The sequence below is a fragment of the Mus caroli genome, unplaced genomic scaffold (assembly GCF_978045245.1).
Source record: "Mus caroli unplaced genomic scaffold, Mus_caroli_1 scaffold_6, whole genome shotgun sequence".
In the NCBI taxonomy this organism is placed as follows: Eukaryota; Metazoa; Chordata; class Mammalia; order Rodentia; family Muridae; genus Mus; species Mus caroli.
In genome coordinates this window covers 12,036,504-12,056,893 of record NW_028227261.1, presented here as the reverse complement: position 1 = coordinate 12,056,893, position 20,390 = coordinate 12,036,504, and the positions used below count along the sequence as shown (strand labels likewise).

General features: G+C 44.4%; 1 protein-coding gene across 5 annotated transcripts in view; it reads right to left on the bottom strand.

The window, feature by feature from the left end:
* The window catches only part of Vps13d (vacuolar protein sorting 13 homolog D), a 223,463-nt gene that overhangs the window by 172,205 nt on the left and 30,868 nt on the right, over window positions 1-20,390 (bottom strand). For all 5 annotated transcript variants that reach the window (XM_085838693.1, XM_029475918.2, XM_029475920.2 and 2 more), the window contains exons 15-22: window positions 19,988-20,063; window positions 19,412-19,582; window positions 18,220-18,350; window positions 16,520-16,652; window positions 10,615-12,828; window positions 9,049-9,200; window positions 4,739-5,770; window positions 1,306-1,396 (exon numbers count right to left, since the gene is read on the bottom strand). In XM_085838693.1, the coding sequence (XP_085694819.1) occupies window positions 1,306-1,396; window positions 4,739-5,770; window positions 9,049-9,200; window positions 10,615-12,828; window positions 16,520-16,652; window positions 18,220-18,350; window positions 19,412-19,582; window positions 19,988-20,063 (4,000 nt within the window). The remainder of the gene's footprint in view (window positions 1-1,305; window positions 1,397-4,738; window positions 5,771-9,048; window positions 9,201-10,614; window positions 12,829-16,519; window positions 16,653-18,219; window positions 18,351-19,411; window positions 19,583-19,987; window positions 20,064-20,390) is intronic.

Below are 20,390 nucleotides of genomic sequence, written 5' to 3'. Positions count from 1 at the left end.
GTTTAAACGAGTTGAACAAGTCTAAACAACAACAACATCATGTACACAAGCCAGCAACACTGCATCCTAGGGGTGCAGGAAAGGAATTAAACTAAAAGGACTGCCGACTTACAGAGGCAGGATTCTGAGACCCGAGGGAGCCATCACAGGGTCTATGTGTTGAACTAAGAATGTAAAAGAATGAGGAAGTGTCTGTGTCAGCTGCTCAGGCAGCATGGAGTGGGCCTGGAGTGACTTGATAAGGGAAGAAAATATGACGGTGCTGACACAGAGCGGATTTAGTGTGCTTGGGAGCTGGGCAAGCACACTCCTGGGGAGAGAGCATGGAGATAGGTACTGAGGCACATACGACTAGAACAGGAGCGTAAAACGATCCTTCTTGGGTGTGGGAGTGGGGGTACAGTGGCTCCCTGGAGTTGGAGATCAGACTAGTCTGCATGGAAGTTCTAGGCCAGCTACTAAAGAGGAAAAAAGCAATAATAACATTACCCAGCTGACACTATGCTAGCCAAGGTAAGCACCTCTGGAAGGCCAGAGCAGCTCCCCGGGGACTCATGACATACATATATTTTGATTCCTAATGTCGTCTAACAAAAATGCCATGCTTCTCCCAGTTAAAGACCGCTTTTTAGGATGCTTTTTAGAATCAGACCATGAGACCTCTACATTAGTCCATTTCATCTCTAAATGGTATTCCTGACATCGTGATGGCATCAGCATCTTAATGTTCACGACTGCATTACACATTCCTTAAGGAAGGAGCAGTGTTTAGGCTTGTGCTGCATACACCCTACTACTTACAACACAATGCTCCAGTAAGAATTCCAACCTGCAAACACCTGCCAGAAAGGAGCCAGCTTTGCTGCAATGCCCTGCTGTACAACACTATACTCTCTCTTGGCAGCGCCCCTACTTAAGAGTACAAACAGAATGAGCTTGTCTCATTTTCTTACAGACAGCCCTTTGACCTGCCTGTCTTCCTGATCATAGCTATCCACTTCACTCTCAAAACTATCCCAATTTGAACAAAATTTTACTTGGTTACCCTACACAGAGAGAATGCTAGGAGCCCATTCAACCTTCAGAAGTCTCTTGGGATGAGACGGGAGAGAAGCAGGGAGGAAGTTGGTCCAGTTACCTGCCTTTGTAACAGGCAATGCTGATCCCAAGGCCCGGGTTTGCAGACCAGCACTGTAAATGATGGTCTTAGCAATTCCCACGATCAAGCCACGGTTGTACACCTTACTTGGTCCTGAATGTTTGAATACTTACTAGATCATGAGTGTTTGATTTAGTTCCACTTACCAATCATCTCCATGTGTGCCATTAATTTGGACACATTTGCTTTAGCAAGCTCACTGGTGGCTTTACTTAGCACAAGCGAAAGCGAATGAACCTAGGATACAAGATACAATGCAAAAGGTAAGTTACTGAGGGGAACAAGAAACGGCAGGGCAGAATGGGTAACAACGACAACAGGCTGGGACAGGTGAAGGCAAACATTATTTATTTATTCAGTGTGTGTATGTGTGTTCACAAACATGCCTTTGTGCATGCATGTGTCCACACGTGCACCTGTATATCTGGGCTTGTAGAAGTATATGGAGGTCAGAGGACAATCTGTAGGAATGAACGTTCTCTCCTACTTCTCCCACTGTGTGGGTTCTGGCAATTCAAACTCAGATGGCTGAGCTTGCTAGCAGGCACTTACTTATACCTGCTGAGCTACCTCACTAGCCCAAACCTTACAAGATGCTAATTTCATTTATCCCCCAAAGCAGATCTGCTGGTGGAGCACATGAGGAAGGAATTCCAATTTCAGATCCTGCCAGATCTCCTCTATATTCTTCTGTGGATGGTGAAATGTTACATGGTACAAAAACAAGGTTTCCCATCTTGCACTGCACAGTTCTATAATGACTCATAGATCTGTAAAAATCAGGTCTCGTCTATAAAATCTATGTAGACAAATGATAAAAATCCTGCCTAATACCTTTGACTCGTATTTAGCATTTGGACTTGAGGAGGACAGAAACAGAGACCTCTGTCTCAGGGATGGAATTCTCTAACAGAGGCTTCATTACACTAATGTAACTCCAACTACTGAAAATACTATTATGTCATCAGCCCCTAGCTCTTCTGCCCTAGGGACCGGGCACTGAGAAGAAAGGCACAGGAGATGGGAGGATATGTATGCCAGCATCCTTGTCCTCGAAGTCTGCACAGAGTAGGGGGCTCAGGATTTGCCAGGGTAAGAAACTCCAAGAGGAAAAAAGGAAAACAAAGGCAGAAGGAAGGGAAAGTAGCATAAAGAGCAAGCAAGTGGAAGGAACGTTGTTGTCAGAGCAGGACCTTAGGCAGAGATGTTTTCATTCCCCTGATGGGGACCACAGAAGAATCACAAGACATCAGGACCCCAAAAAAGGAAAAATAAAATCCCTAGACATCAAATCTCCAATGAGCAGACACCCTAGGTCTAAAAATGTTTTGTGGGAATGACCCCAGATGTTGCTTCCAAACCTACTTCATGGCATGGCACCTTCACATTACTGAGAAAGGACCAGCTGTCCTCTGCCTCCTGACTCAAGAGTAACAAGAAGCACTTGCCACTTGGGTGCACCTGAATCTGATCCACCTACTCCTAATCCCAGAGGCAGGCTGAAGTCATAGGGAAGGAGGAGCCCAAATGGCTATGGAGACCAGGAGGGACAGCTCACTTTGCACCCAAGAGACTGAAGTAACAGCAGCAAATGGAACACTGCCTGCCTCAGAGTTCACTGTTGGTTTACTGACTTCTTATTCCATAGCTGAGAAAACTCACCGCAGGAAGCCTAGCACTGCAGAGACCAAAGGGAAGGCCTGAAATCTCTCAAACTATTCACGCCTCCATATTCCATCCAGACAAAGGCATTTGTGCAACATTCTGGAAATCTGAGTGTGGCCTGATAGTTTTGCATAACACCAAGGCATGACTGTCAATGTAGTGAGAGGGACAATGACTATGGTTATGTAAGAAAAATACCCATTTTTTTTCCTAGAAACAAATGTGGGGGTGTAACTGTATACTTTTTTTTATTTGTTTTTTAGATACTCTCATTAATTAGCCTTAATTTTATTAACATTTATTTATTTGTATGGTGTGCAGGCATGCATGTGCCCACAAGTAGAGGTCAGAGGACAACTTCCAGGAGTCAGTTCTTTCCTTCTATCAGGCTTGACAGCAGACACCTCTACCCACTGAACCATCTGAACAGCCCTAGAATTTGCTTTAAAAGACTTCAGTGAAGAAAAGAAACAAAGGTGATGGATTATCGTGTTGGTAATATTGAGGTTCGTGACACATTTCCTCTGTGATATTTGAGAAATCCATCATAATAAAAATGTTCAAAAATTCTTGTTTCAAAAACTACATTGTTAAGGAGCTTTTATCTAGTCCTGTTCTCCTACAGCATTGTATGTAAAGCCCTCAGGAGCACACCACATCTTATCATAGCAGGGAAGGATTGCTGAGGCACATCTTCACAGGCACAGAGAACAAAGTCACTTTAATAACATACCAAATCCAGCCAGAGAATAACTGACCACTGCCACTTCCAGTCACCATGACAAGCCCCATGCCCCAGAGCCTCAGAGCACTGCCAAGTAGTGTGCTCGCCACCTTCCCCACCCCCCCACCCCCCCCACCACTGAGTAAGAGGCAGAACTGGCTTTTCCCCATCTCTCCTCCCAGGCTTCCTGCTTTTAGAGGAGTGAAGGCTGCTGTGGGGTAGAGAAGCAAAACAACACCGGCATGGGGTAACAGAGTTCCCTTCCTGGCTGCTCCCAACAGTGCATGCAAGGCTGAATGTTCCAAGGTATACAGATGCAGACCTTCCTCCCCAGGCACACAGAAGTTACCAGCTGCTGCTGCACAGATGTCAGGACTCTGACGGGTAGGTGCTCGTTACAACAGACCTGTATAGCCCCAGCTGGTCAACTCCGGACCTACCTGCTGTCCCATCAAAAATGACAGGCTGTTTATTTACTACCTCTTTTTTTTTTTAATATTTACATATGAACATCAAGGTTAAGTTACAATCAAAATAAAAACTGTAACAGCAACCACTGGATGCTTGTTAGGTGGAGGGCCTCACAATAATCTCATCTAAAGCTTGGGACCACCCTCTCTATAGGCACTGCTGCATACTGCCCAGTTTACAAATAAAAACCCTGAAAGGGAAGAGGTTCCCTGATCCACCCAGGGCCACAGCTGCAGTGCAAGAGTCAGGATTCTAACAGGCAATCTAACTGCACACTGCATTCTGTGACCACACTGCATTTGTTACAGCAAGCCCAGCCAACACCAAGAATGCTGCGAGAGGGTGAGGAGCTAACAAGAAAGCCTCGCACAGAAGCTGGGTAGTAGAAGCTGCTACCATGCACTGGACATTTGGCTAGGTGTTTTGCATATGGACCTCACATTGTCATAAAACATAGATGAGGAGGAAACGGGCTAGAGAAGCAAAAAGGATTCCCTAGAATGATATGGCCGGGGGAAGCTACTTAAACTACATAATTCTCTCTGCCTCCAGATGGGCTTTACAACAAAACCCTTCCTAAGACACTGAGATCACTCAAGTCTCTATTTCTCAACAGCCAGGCAGAGACTACACAGCCCTCTGCCAATCAGAGCTCTTTTCAAGGACAAATGTAAAGTGCTTATATTTAGATATGATTCAAACTCATCCTCAGAGTGTACCTTGAGATCCAGCTTGGAGTTCACTGGCTCCTGATGCTCAGACTCCATAGAAGCACTGGACTCTGCCTTCACGTTCTGGAGAAGGCCTTCAGGGGGCACTTTCATCGCATGGTTGTCTGCAGTGGACCCAATCCCAAAAAAGTCCAGTATCACCACCCAGGTTTGCAGGGTAATCAACACATCCAAGCAGTTAAAGTCAACATCAATGCTTCGATTAATGCGACCATAACTGGAAGAGAACTCTGGATGCTTTTTATCCACCAAGAATATATTGATGTGGACCAAGGAATCATCAAATTTACTCTTTCCAACAAACATATTGGGCTCATCCACCGAGGGAGAAGGAGGTGGAGTCTGGGGGTAGCTCTTGTCCTGGACTTCCTTTTGCTTTTTCCGACATGTGGAAATGGGTCTTTGATACAACTGGAAGACGTTAGGTGCTTCCTCCATGTGGGAAGGGAGAGACCGGGGCATGTCAGGATACTCTACACTGGATACCGAAGGGCAAGACTGAGAGAGATATTCCTTCTGTGCTAAGCTAGATGGCTTGGGAGCCCCTCGAGACACCATCAGGCTCTTGTACTTAGAGTCTGGATTCTTCTCCAGTAAGTCTTCCATGAGGAGTGAACGCAGGGCAATCTGGATGGATAAGGTCTGTGGATGGTCTTTACTGAACTCCACCTCAAAATCCTGAAATTTTAAGCTCACAAGCCCTTGGGCCCCCAAAGTCAGGTCACCGCTCAGCTGAACCTGCAACTCTGATATACAAAAGTTGGCTTGAATCTGAGTGAAGGCCTTGGCTTCCTTCACAGACAAGGATTTCTGAGAAGTGCTGGAAAAGCTGGAGTGGCTGAACAATCCATTCTCCTTCTTCTCCACACAAGGTTCTCCACAGGAACTGAGTTGGGGCAGGGGAGAGTTAGGGCAGGGGGAGGTCGGGGCACTGGCTGCAAACTTATTCAGATCTTCACTGTACACGAGGTTGTCCATCGTCTGTAACACCTGCTCGTACACGTGCTTGGCTAACACCACCTGCATTCAAAGGGAACAGCCCCGTTACTCCAGAACCATTTAAAATGTATTTGTAATTTTGTGTATGGAAAGTGGGGGTGGGGGCATGCACAAGGGGCTTGGGGGTACACATGAGTACAAGTGCCCATGGAGGTTAGAAGAACCAGACCCTATCTCCCACACCCCCAGGAACGTTAAAGGCAGCTGACAGCTCCCTGACATGGGTGCTGGGAACTGAGCTCTGGTCCTCTAGAAGAGCATAAGAGCCCTAGCCACTGAGCCATCTCACCAGCTCCCTCCAACTCTATTGTCATCACACAGACCCTCAATTCTCAGCTGGTATTTCTATGTTTACCAAAAGGCTCTAAGTTAGTTGGCATCAAGGACCATCATTTCTTTCCTGTCCTTTCTTTTTCCTTCTCACTTCTGTTTACAAAGCTCTCCCTAGCCACTCGCAGAATAATCTACACACATCTATGTGCAGCAAGTACTCCCTAGATACAGTCAACATAGCCACTCTTTCTAACCACACAAAATAACTGCAGAAAGCAAGGAGACTTCCAAACATCTAATGTGGGCACAGCACGGGGCTGAGAAACAAGACTCTAGAACTACCGCAGATCAGCAGTCAGCAGGACAAACAACGGTTAGTACTTTTCAAGTTATGCATATCTGCAATTATATATTTCCTTCTCTCTTACAGTTTCCATTGCTGGCGCTTGCGTGGGACCCAGAACACAATAGGCAAACACTGTCACTGAGCTGCACCCCCGGCTTCTTACTTTCTTTTAGTTAGAATTTCTTATTTAAAAATATTTTCAAGTACATCTTTTTTACTAATTAAGGGCAATTAACAGAGGGATCGCAACTCGGGTACAGAAATTTTGACAGACTTGGAAAGTGACCGTTCTATAACCCCTAATTTAATCTTCAGCCCCACAGAGTTCATTAGTGGAATGAAGCAACAGAAATGACTGACAGGGAATTTTACAAGTGAGCGATCAGGCTCTTGCCACCCACACACATCCTCATCAAATGCAGACATTTGTATGACAGACACAATGTAACCGGAGGTGCTTGACAGCACCTGCTTGGGAAGCTCTAGCCAAAAGAGAAGACGAGCTAAGAAAGACCAGAATCCAGGGAAGCCTGGGTGGTTCACAGCAATACTGGCTCCAGGTCACAAAGACACAAAGGTACCATGTTGGTCACTCTGTAGGCAACTGGCCAGTTTCCACACAGAATTATACCATGGCAGATGAGGCAGGGCAGATCCAGAGAGCCCTAAAAGATACTGCACCTAACTGCTACAGAGCCTGCTTGGACCTGATGCAAGCAAACCAGAGTGAAGACGTTCCTGAGAGTCAAACACCATCATGATACATAAGAAGACAAAGTGTTCAGAGAGACACATTCAAAACAGACAGAATGAAGTGAAATAAAGCCTGAGATTTGCCTCAAAACGTTTCCTTTAAAAAATTGTTTATATCCTTGTGTGCAGTGTATATATGTACATGCATGTGCTGTGGCAGGTATAGAAGTCATAGCACAATACTGTGGAGTTGATTTTCTTCTTCCTCCTTAAGTAGGTTCTGGAGAGGGAACTTGGTTTACCAAGTTTTCAAAGCAAACACTTTTAACACTAAAGTGCTTACTTACCTAAATCATTTCACCTGCTCCCTGCCCCAAACTATTTCATTTAAAAAAAAAAAAAAAAAAAAAAGGCAAGTACTGGACGGTAGAAGCAGGAGAATCAGACACTCAAGGCCATCCTCAGCAGTATGGCAAGTTAGAGGCCAGCCTGGGCTACATGAGACCCTATCTCAATTAAAGTGAACAAGGGTGTCTGGAGAGATGGCTCAGCGATTAAGAGTAATATATGGTCTTATTGAGGACCCAAGTTCACTTCCCAGCACCCATACTCTCAACCACCTGTAACTCCAGTCCCAAGGGATGTGATGTCTGCTTCTGGCCTCTATGAGCACTAGGCACACATGCAAATAAAACACCCACACATACAGAACACAAAAGTTGATTTTAAAAAAGACAAAGAGAGCTGGGGAAGGGTTTCTTCCCCAAAGACTCACACCTAGGAGTCACTGATACTAGTCAAATTTGTGACCATCTACAGCCTGACAGAGGAGCCACTGTCCTAAGATTCTGAAAACACTCATTTTATACCCTTACTCTTTCCTCTAGTCCTGTAAAATCAGGAAATTACTTGTGAAGAAAGGATACATATGTACACACACACACACACATACACAACCCTAACTGGCCCAATTCAATTCAGAGAGGGCAAGCCTAACTTTACTCTGTTGAAAGGATCTGTCAATGGCTCGAATAATCACATTGTTCTACAGTCTATCCCAAGTGTGTCCAAAGTGGGATAAAAATTACATTCTCCTGGGAAAGAGCAACTGGCTTTTTAGGTAGTAATTCCCTATCCACACTGGGGAATGAAACGAGAGATCTACTTTGTTTCTTTGTGACACATGAAGAAAGCCATTGCCAGGGACAAAATGGTACAACCAAAGAATCCCATGTTTCGGAGGGCAGCAGGGCATATGCGTAATCCCAGCACTTAGGAGGTAGAGTCAAGAGGACCATGAATTCAGAGTCAGCCTGGGCTAAAGAGTTAGACAAGGCTCAATGTTCATTAGAGCAAATTAACAACATGAATGTACACTGATGATATGTCCTTGAATTTACATATTTTCTTTCAACACTTAATGTACCAAAATATATACCATTATAATCTGAGTACTATATACACTATAAATATAAAATGAACACACATTGGGCTGAAGAAATAGCTCAGTGATTAAGAGTACCTGGTGTTGCAGAGGACTTGGGTTCAATTCCCTGAGCCCACATAGCAGCTCACAATCATCCACACCCATAGGTCTAGTTCCATAGAGTTGGGCACCCTCATCTGGCCTACCTGAGCACCAGGCACTACACAATTCACTCCATACATGCACACAAAACACTCATACACATAAAAATAAATAAAGCTTAAATAAACACACACAAACAAATAAATATAGGAAAATTCCTCCTAATCTGAAAATCAAAATACCCCTGAAAGCTACAACATTCAAAAGGTTTCCAACTTAAAATCAGTTCAGACTTCAAATTAGTGATCAGAGATGCTCAACCATAAGGATTCTGCAAACCTCCCAAATAAACAGTTCCCAAACCTAAAATGTATCTGGTCTCCCACATCTCAGACAAGGAATAATGTCTGATTGACTCTGAACTGCCCTAAACTGAAAATCAATCCTGTGTGTGCTTACCTGAACTGGGTTGACGAACTTTCCTTCAATCTTCATGATGCTGGACGTCCCCAGCTCATCTGGACTTAGGGAGAAAGTCAGCTCAGATTCTCTCTCGATAGGGATCTTCTCCAGCTTAAACTGGATGGTGGTATTGTTCAGGATGTGAAAGGCTGGCCGAAGAGAGAAGAAGTGACAGCATCAACACTGATGCCTGGTTTGTTACTGATGATCAAGTATCCTGTGTATACAATAAAGCCTGGGGGTGATCTGATGGCAGGATGGCCTTGCAGCTGAGTCTATGACTGAGACAAGTAGGAACACAGACAAGTTTACAAGGAGAAAAGAAGGTACTTTCATGGCATGCTCTGCTTGGCACCTTTAAAATATGAAATGGTAAGGCTGCAAAGATAGCTCAAAGGATGAAAAAGGCCTGATGACCTGAATTCGATCTCTGGAACCCACATGGTTGAAAGAGAAAACCAACTCCAAGTTGTCCTCTGACCTCTGGACACAGCACTGTAACATGCATGCATGTGGACACACACACACACACATACCCCAGATAAATATACTTTAAAATGTATCTGATATGGTAAACACTAAGTCAGTCCATTCTTTTAGCCATGGACGCTAGTTTTCCAAGCCAGAGTGCCCCTTCCATGGCTTTTAGTAATAGACCCAGCTTTCTTGGGTCTCAAGACAGTATTCTAGCTGAATGCTCATTCCAAGCACAGAAAAGAACTGTTTACTAAGCACAGAAATGAAGGACTGGCTGGATGCAGCCCAGGAGTTAAGAGCACATCTAGCACATTAGAACAGAAGCTGGCTCTCCAAATTTCAAGTGAGACGGTGAAGGACGTTCTGAGAACCACAGGCATTTTCAATGTCAGCAATCAACAGTCTCTAGAACGTTTCTGATTCTGTAGCTGTACTGCTTAGGTCTAACTGTCCATATCCAGAATACAAAGGTGAAAATGTCATTTCTTGTACCCCTCACAGACCCACTTAGAAAAATCAGAGCACTAAAGATGCCTAACACACCCAGAGAACAAGTTTCCTTTTGTATTTACCTTAAACTCTTGTGCTACCTTAGACTGCAATGTTTAGCTATGAAAAATGTATAGCTTAAGACAAAAGAATAAAAACAGTACATAAAATGAGGTGTGTGTATATATGTGTGTGTGTGTGTGTATCCATCCACTGATGCATCCTGGAAAGGAACATTCACCCAGCTGCAAACCCTTCACAAACAGGGTTTCTCTGTACACCCCTGGATGTCCTAAAACTCACAGTGTAGACCTGGCTGGCCTCAAACTCAGAGATCTGCCTGCCTCCACCTCTAGAGTGCTGGGATTAAAAGTGTACGCCACCACACCCAGCTCAAAGTACATTATTATTTTATCCAAAGAGAGAAAGTAAAACCATGCCAGGCCTCTACAAAACTGTTAAAAACACCACTATGATTGCTCACACGTTAACCAGAGATAACCCTAAAAGGAAGGACTGTGTTGTTTTCAGGAACACATACACAGGAGCTGAGTTTAGAACCTTTATACACACTCAAAACATGTTTCTGCTTCTCACCTTGGCCTCTATGCAAAGATTCAAAGAAATCATGTCGTGTGAAGTGAGCCTCCTCCTGACTGTTAACACTGGCCGTTCCAGAGGGTGGGCAAAATGTCCGACTGGCTTCAGGTCCAGCATTGTCCCTGCCTGTTAGCTGAGTGCAATTCAAAGAATAGAGTTTAATGTCTTTGATTTCTACCTGCAGGCGGTCACTTCTGGAGTCATCATCTCCTGCCACAAAATTCTGGATGAATATTTGCCCCAAGTGTCCCACCAACAGCTCAGGACTCCCAGGCCTCCGAGGGATAGAAACAACTGGAGACTCAATGTTTATGTTCAAGATAAGCTTCACCGTGTCCGATCGAGGGGAAGGAAGGCCAAACCCATAGATTTCATTCTCCTCCAAGACAAAGGGCTCCCTGGTCTTCTTCGGGGTTTCAAAGAGTGACACCATCTCACTGTACTCGGCAGTCTTGGTGGCTAACACTGTGGTCACTTTGGTGGCTGCACTCTTCAACATACTGCGGAAATTCTCTTCCAGCTCATCCATAGATAATGTCAACTCCTTTAAGAATTTAGCGGAGTGGTTATAATGTAAAGATGCCATCTTCAGATTGAGAAAGCATTCCTGTTTTGATTTCTCAGCAAAGGTGAAACTCAACGCTTCAGTCAGGGCTGCATCTTCCATTCTGACAAACACACTTTCAAAATAGCCAATGTCGCTGACGATGTTCTCATAGCCTACAGAATTTCCGATGCTGACGACATACTGGCTCTTCACATTCTCTTGGGTCAGATCCATGAGCTGCAAACAGCCAAGGGAGCCATTCATGTCAAACGAGCTGCCCATCGACACGTTCACCTTGGTGCCACCAATACTGGCCGTTGCAATCTTCCTGCCATGCCTCTCCCCATCAGCCATGCCCACTGTCCGAAGCAGCAGGAGGTTGAGCCTGTGGATCTCCACGGCGACCTCCGTATTCTGCTCATAGGTTGACTGAATGGTGCCCTGTTCCACAATGCTTCTTTCAAGGTCAGTCATCAGAGGCTGGGGGCTCACGTCATCCTTTTCCTTAGGGAAGGATTTCTGAAGAAAACCAATGAGCTCCACAATTGTCTCTGGGTTTAGGATGATGTCCAAATTATTGACCTGAAGGGAAATGACCTGCAGAGTGCTGTCCAAGTTCATGGACGGGCACTCTGAACTCACAAACTGATACTCCAGTTTAATGAGGGACTCTTGTTCTTTGGTGAGAATTTTCTCCAGGGAAACACTAGTGGCTGATTGGTCGTTGAGGGTGGTCACATCAGTTTGGAAGGTCACATTAGGTCCAGAGACAGGAGACTGTGCCCTGCTATCCCGGAGACTTCCTGTGGGAATATCAAAACTCAGATTCTTATGTGAAGCCATCAAAAGGTCAAAATCAGCACCATAAGTCTGCATGGTGTCCACCAGAAGCAATCCATGAACAGTCAGGGAGACCTCAGCATCATATGGCCTTTTCACAAAGTGAGCGTTGGTGCCAAACACCTTGAGCACTGAGATGTAGCGGCCACTGCTCTCAACACCAAGCTGCATGCAGTTCACCTTGAATTCCGCTAGGAGGAGCTGTGACTCCACCAGCACCTCCCTCGTGTGCTGCTCCAGCATTACAATACTCTGGGTCAAGTTCATTACTGAATCTTGCAAGCTTCCCCGAGGTCCTTCTTGGGGGAAAATCTTTTCTCTGATCTGGGTGTCAGAGGGCTTTGTTTCCGAAGTGGTGAGGAGAGCAAAGCAGTTCTTCAGGGCAGATATTTTATCTTCATTGATGTGGATTTTTAAGTCTGGTAAATTGCCTGAGAGCACAGCCCCAGGGTACTTGGGGTCTGACGTGTAAATCAGCCGACGTTCTAACTGTAGGTGAACATTGAACTTCTCAACTACATGTGTTGGCCCCACATCGATGTCCTGCACGCGTTTCCAGTTGTCTCTCACGCGCCCTACCATGACCTGTAGGTCCATGAATGTCAAGGAGTACCTCTCATACATCTGTGTGCTCATGAGATGAGCCTGGAGCTGCTCCTCGCTGAACTCCACTCCAGAAAAGGGTGGTGTTTTCTCACCGTTGCTACTGCTGGTCTCTGGAGGTGGGGTGCTAGGAGGTGTGGCAAGAGGGGTCTTATATTCATCGTCACTGAACTGATTCTCTTCAGAGGCAGAGCCATCCCCACTTTTCCTCCTAGAGTCTTCTACAAGGAGAAATGAAAAGATCATAAGTTAAAAGTCTCCTACTTGCTCCCTCCCTCCCTTATTAAATAAGGACTGGGGAGATAGCTCAGTGCTTAGGAGCACTTTCGGCTCTTGCAGAAGACCCAGGATTGACTCCCAGCACCCACATGGCAATTCATGGAAGTTGCCTGTAACTCCACTTCCAGGAAACAGATGCCCTCTTTGGCCTCTTTAGGCTCCTGCACAGACTTGGTACACATAAACTTAGACAATTCACATTAAAATCTCAATTTTTGAAAAGAATCTCAAATTCCACCAAGTCATAGACATAGATTTAAAATCTTAAGAATTCTATTATGAAATATTTCAGCACTTCTGAGGCAGAGGCAGGCAGAGCACTCTAAGTCTGAGAACAGCCTACTCTGTATAGTGAGTTCCAAGCCTGCCAGGCCTACATTGTGAGTCCCTGCCTCTTATTATGAAAGATGAGGAGGAGGAGGAAGAGGAAGAAGAGGGGAAGGGGAGGAAGAAGAAGAGGAAGAACAAGAAAAGGAAAGCTTCACTAAGCTGATGGTTTATAAGTGGATGAAAACGACAGACATAACACTGTGTAATTGTTATTCATCTAGTGTGAACTTTGTAATTGTTATTCATCTAGTGTGAACTTATCTATGAGACTGAAAACAAAGTACAAAGAGTAAAAATGTAGGTGAAAATCCCTCCAAGCCCACACTAGGATGCTGAGGCCACAGCCACTGCCAGCATTCTCACGCCTTGTCACAGGCAGGGCTGCTGACACAACTCTCTTACAGCACTCTTCAAACTTACACTTCTCCACTTATTGTAGCCTTCATTTTGTTTCTTTTCTAGAATATTCTTGCTCTATACAATATCCTTATCTGGCACATAAAGGTAGAAAAAGAAAACCAACAACACAAAGATGTCCCTTAACTGAAAATGGATAAAGAAAATGCGGTACATCTACACTATGGAATACTATTCAGCTATTAAAAATGAAGATATCAAGATTTTTGCAGGCAAATGGATGAGTCTTGAGGATATCATCCAGAGTGAGGTAACCTAGTTCGGAAAAGATATGCATGGTATATACTCACTTATTAGTGGATATTAGCCATAAAATACAGGTATGATGCTACATTACACAGACCCAAAAAGCTAAACAAGAATGAAGGTCCAAGGGAGGAAACTTGAATCTCAGTTAGAAGAAGGAATAAAATATTCATAAGAGTCAGACAGAGGGAGGTAAATGGGAAGGAGGGGACATGGGGAGAGGAATAGGGATAGAGGGTGGGTTCAGCTGTGGAGGATGGGAAAGATAGCTAGACAACAATGAAAATGAAGGGAAATCTGCCAGCAAAGGGAATGAAGGAGGTGGGGGGCATCTCCAGGAACAGAGACCTGGGATAAAGGAGGCAAACCAGAATCAATGGTGGTGACCTTAGCTGTGACTCACAGCATTGGGGATATGGATCCTGAAAAGGCCACTTCCTGCAGCCAGGCAGCAACCCCAGCAGAGCGACAAAGACACCAACCCACCCACAAATCTTTCAACCCAAAATGTATCCTGTCTACAAGAAATGCAGGCACAGGGGATGGAGCCGAGACTGAGGGAGTGGCCAACAGGTAGCTGGCCCAACTAGAGACCCATCACTTTGCACACACCAATCCCTGGCAATATTAATGATAATTTATTATGCCTGCAGACAGGAGCATGTTGCCCTGAGGCTCCACCCAGCAGCTGACTCAGACTGATAAAGACATCCACAGCCAAACAATGGATGAAGCTTGGGGACTCTTATGGAAGAATAGGAGGAAGGATTAAGAGCCCAGAAGGGGATAGGAACTCCAGAGGAAGTCCAACAGAGTCCGACTAATCTGAATGTTTATGGCTCTCAGAATTTGAACCACCAACCAAAGAAAATAAAATGGCTAGACCTACACCTCCCCACACATATGTAGGAGATGTGTTGCTTTTTCTTCATATGGGTCCTGAACAACTTGAATGGGGGCTATCCCAAAAGCTATTGCCTGTATGTGGGATATGTTCTATCTGGGCTGCCTTGTCTGGCATCAGTGGGAAAAGATATGCTTAGCCTCAAAGAGACTTGAAGTGCAGGGGCAGAGGGGAAAGGAATAGCCAGGGATGCCCAACAGGAAAAGGGGAGAAGGGATGTGGAAGGACTGTGGGAGGGGTTACTAGTGGGGGGCAATGAGTGGGATATAAAGTGAATAAATAAAAAAATTAATTAAAAAAAGAAATGGGGCTGGTGAGATGGCTCAGGGGGTAAGAGCACTGACTGCTCTTCCAAAGGTCCTGAGTTCAAATCCTAGCAACCACATGGTGGCTCACAACCACCCATAATGAAATCTGATGCCCTCTTCTGGTGCATCTAAAGTCAGCTACATTGTACTTATGTATAATAATAAATATTTGGGCTAAAGCAAGCAAAAACTGAGTGAGCGGAGTTGATCCAAGGGAGTAGGGCTGACTGGAACAGAGGTCCTAAAATCCAATTCCCAACAACCACAAAAAGGCTCACAACCATCTGTACAGATACAGCATACTCACATACATAAAATAAATAAATATTTAAATAAATCTTTAAATAAATCAAATAAAGAACGAAAGCCACAGTGAGACACTGCTCCACAGTCCCAAGGCGGTTATCATCAGATCAGATAACAAGTAATGAGAGGATGTGGAGAACTAGAACTGTCACAAACCAGGGGCATATAAGCCATTTGGGAAGTAATCTGGTAGTCACTAAAAATGTTAAACATAAGGCTAACACACAGCCCAGCAACTCCACTCCTGGGTGAGCATGTAAAAGAACTAAAGATCTATATTGCCACAAAAACATGATGTGACTGTTGGCAGTGGTGTTATTCAAACAGTGGAGTTTGGGGCAGTGTTGCCGATGTTTACTAACCAAAGAACAAGTAAACAAAGCCTGCCATATCCAAGAAGGGACTAGTAAAAGCCATAAAAAGAAATATGATACTACATACACACATACACACACACACACACACACACACATACTAAACACACACACATACGTACTAAACACTACCACCAACATGGGTCAACATTGAAAGTAGTATTATTAAATTAAAAAGGCAGACATGAAAGGTGACATGTTCAAATATTCCATAAGTATGAAATGTCTAGAACAAACAAATGTAGAGTCAAAAATAGATTGAGGTTGGTTGTCAAAGCAGAGCAAGGAGGGATTAGAGACTGCCAGTGGGTTTAGGTTCAGCCTGGCTGAACTGGATGTTTTGAAATGTGAATTATACCCCAAGCTAGTATTAACAAAGCAACAGGTGTACTTTGGAGGGTTTTTGGTTGGTTGGTTGGATTGTTTTGTTTTTGTTTTGTAATGTGGTGTGTGTGTGTGTGTGTGTGTCTACACACATGTATGTATACCACATACATGCCTGGTACCCACAAGTCAGAAGAGAGTGTTGTTTCCCCTGAAACTGAAATTAAGGATGGCTATGAGCCACTGTGTAGGTGCTGGGACCTCAATCCGGGATTTCTGCAGAGGCAGCACGCACTCTTAACCCCCAAGCCATCTCTCCAGACCCCAAACTTTAGAGCTTTAAAATGTTATGAAAACTTTCTGTCCAGTTTTCCATGTGAAGCACAGACAGACAGGTGGTTGTTTCCTTACACTGACACTCTACCTTGGGTGTTGGTTAAAAGCATTCTTCCAAGGTCCACAACAACCAACACGGGATTCTTGAAGGTGAAATCATCTGGAAATATCACTTGAGGGGCAGAAATGTCCAGTCGAACAGTCCACCGCTTACTTTCCTCCTACAGACGTAAAATAAAACTCAGTTGCAAACTTGTTGTAACCCTGGATAAAGGAGGCAAACCAGAATCAATGGTGGTGACCTTAGCTGTGACTCACAGCATTGGGGATATGGATCCTGAAAAGGCAACCCCAGCAGAGCGACAAAGACACCAACCCACCCACAAATCTTTCAACCCAAAATGTATCCTGTCTACAAGAAATGCAGGCACAGGGGATGGAGCCGAGACTGAGGGAGTGGCCAACAGGTAGCTGGCCCAACTAGAGACCCATCACTTTGCACACACCAATCCCTGACAATATTAATGATAATTTATTATGCCTGCAGACAGACTCGAAGCAGGAGAACCACAAGTTCAAGCCTAGCCTGGGCTATGCGATTGATTATATCACTGCTAACCCTGACTGTCAAGGAGCTTTATAGAGGTGTCCAAGCATCCCTGAAATCCCACCCAGGATGCCAGTCCTTGGGAGTGCAATATAAGACACTTAACATTTGCTGGCTGGAGATATTATCATAGGCTGATATTTGAAGAAGAGAGGAAAAATTAGCAAACTATTAACTTGATTGAGGAGTTGTCTGTATTGACTGATGATTCCTGGATTAAGAGGTGTTTTGTTCATAATTTACAGGTCTGGTGCTGTGGCAGACGCCTTTAAATTCCGGCACTCAGGAGGCAGACACAGGCAGATCCATGAGTTCAAGGCCAGCCTGGCCTAAGAAAAAGAGTTCCAGAACAGCCAAGGCTACACAGCGAAACCATATCTCAAAAACTAAAACTATATATGAAAAATAAATAAATAAAATAGAAGAAAAAAAAAAGAAAAGACCCTTTTTTGTGAAAATATAAGGAAGGCACTAATAACCATAAGTTATGCTGAAACACATACACTCACACACAGGAAGTCAAGACTAATTCCGCATCTCCCCCACCCCCATAAGTTCTTAGGCATTTGACTTGGAACACCAAGGCCAACCTCCGACAGCTGGTTCCACAGGGTTCAAAAGCAGCAACACTTGTCTAACAGCTCCACTACTGCCATGCCTAGACAGTACACTATCAGAAACTCCCTTTCTGGACAATTAAGCTGTTTCTTGCCCTTGAATCAGCTGGACACACAGCACCACAAAGTCACCATACTTGTAAATTAGGCCTGGAGAAAGTCACAAGCAAGTCTGGGAAGTACCCCCAACACTCAGAAGGCAGAGGCAGGGTGATATCTGTCAGTTCGAGGCCAGCCTGATCTACAAAGGGAAGTTCCAGGAGGGCCAGCTACACAGAGAAACCCTGTCTTGGAAAGAAAACAAAATTGAATACCCTCAGAGCAAGGAAAGCAGGATCTGGTCAGTATCATTCATTTCTTAATTAGACCACTAATAGAAAAGACATAAGCCATTTAAAATGCTAACTACAAGGATATCTTTCTATCTATCCACCCATCCATCCACCCACCCATCTATTTTGAGGGTGCATAAGGGATATGAGCAAGCCTATATCCTGTAAGTCGGGAGCTTGTCAGGAAACATGGTGGCCTCCCCCATCCCCAGAGTCATGTAAGGTCACTCACAATAAAATCTCCCACAAGCAAACGGTCAAGGGTCTGTCGGATCTCAGCCTTGGTCTGCACCTTCAGCTTGTCATATTGTCTTCGGGCTGCTTCAGCTACCCTTAACTCCAGCTCAGACTGATAACCAAAGCCTGCAAGATCGGAAAGGCACAAGATGTCAGCTTGCAAGTGACTGAGCCAATAAAACACTGTCACTTCTGCCCTCGCCCACAAGATCCACTGAAGTGGAAAAAAGAAATCAGCAACAAACTAGATCTTTCCTCTGAGATGACTTGCCACAGTGACAGTAGGGAGAAGGCTTGGGGGAGGAGTGGACAGCCTGAGGACGTGGAGGCACATGAGGAAAAGGCACTAACTTCTTAGAATCCCGAAAATTGGGGTGTGGGGGTGGGGGGGGGGGGCTGGAGAGATGGGTCAGTGGTTAAGACCACTGGAGGTCTTCAGTTCAATTCCCAGGAACCACATGGTGGCTCACAACCATCTGTAATGGGATCTGATGCCCTCTTCTGGTATGTCTGAAGAGAGCAACAGTGTTCTCATATATATAAAATAAATAAATAAATCATAAAAAAAAATGAAAAAAATAAAAAAGGAATCCCTAAAGCTATTTCTGAAAACTCCAAACTGCTGTATTTCAAAAACCACACAAAGCAGATTATATTGAAGGCAAAATGTTCGCCAGTTCTGTCTCAGTTACTGTTTATATGAAAGCATCACAACTGTCTACAGAAGCAAGAAGGAAGGGTGCACACAAAGTAAGCCTCACTGCTTCACAAGCCTGCTGTCAGTGAAAGTGCTTCTCTAACTGGCTCAGTCTCTGTAGGGAATAAAGGAAGTCATAAGTGTACCAACAACGCTACTTAGAACTCTACATCACAAATGAACAGAGATGCTGCCATCTAGAAGGAAATTGTTGAACACTCCACTGTAGTTCACCAAGCTAAAACATCCTAGCTGGCCAAAGAAACAGCCATCCCAGGATGAAGGAAAAGTGCACATGGGAAGAGACATGGGAAGGACAACTGGCCAAGGGCACTGACTAAGTGTCCTCACACAGTCCTGCCACTTACTCTGCAGGCTCTTACCACACTACCAGGTCTTTCAAATGCACTACAACCATACACTGCACCAGCAATGACCCAAGAGATTTTTTTCAAAGGTAACATAGGATCAAACAAACAAAAAAGTTAACCTGAGGTATGAACCTTTCCCTTGTAGAAAAAGTCTGCCACTTTTTTAATAGCCTGTGGGTTGTAGATGATGTTCAACGGCCTCGTGCTGACATGCAACCGCCTCTCAAAGTGGCTGTGCGCTGGGTTTCTCTCATAGAGCATCTCAAAGACTGGGTTGTCTGGGTCCGCAGCTAAAGGAAAGAACAGACGATGTAGAACACAACATAACCACCACACCCTCACAGAGGCCTGGGTAGCATTCTGGGAAAAAGACATTTTCTAAATTCTTTTCTAATCTGTTCACAATTATGCAGATTTTTAAAATAAAGCCTAATGAGATCTGGCTCTAATTTTTCACAGGAATCTTGACAGCTAGACTACGTATTTGTTCCCATAACGCAGTGCAAGGCCCAGAGGCCTTACAAAAATACTCTAGTGACACCAGGGGAACAGTCCTACCCAGAGAGTTCACACTGCCTTCAGGAGCAACACAGATCCACCTGGCAAATCACTATGCTCAGAGCATAAATCAAAGTCTACCAATCAGTAATAATATGCTTTTAAAGGATTAATTTAACAAACATATGAAAACTTACCAGAGTATTGATCACTTCTGTCTTCCGATGCAGTTTGAAGACCAAAAGACTGTGAGACTCTGCCTACTTCTTTCTGCTATTAAACACATATACAAACGTACTTCAGCAGGTAAGTGGCACAGTGCCCTACCCCCTTTACTTTGCACACTCTGATCCTTCTTTGCACACATGACTCAACCCCTTTATCACTGGGTTACCACATCCATGCACTACTGTGTCATTTCCCAGAGCAGACAATAATAATTGCCAAATAGATATTGAATATCTATAACTTTTCAAATTTTAATTCCACTCTCCCATACTTTCTAAGAACATTCAAAAAGAAGTACAGACAGAGTGAACAGGTACTCATTTAGACTATGTCTTTGTCAATAAGACCTAAGATCCCGCAGTTGGTAAAGGA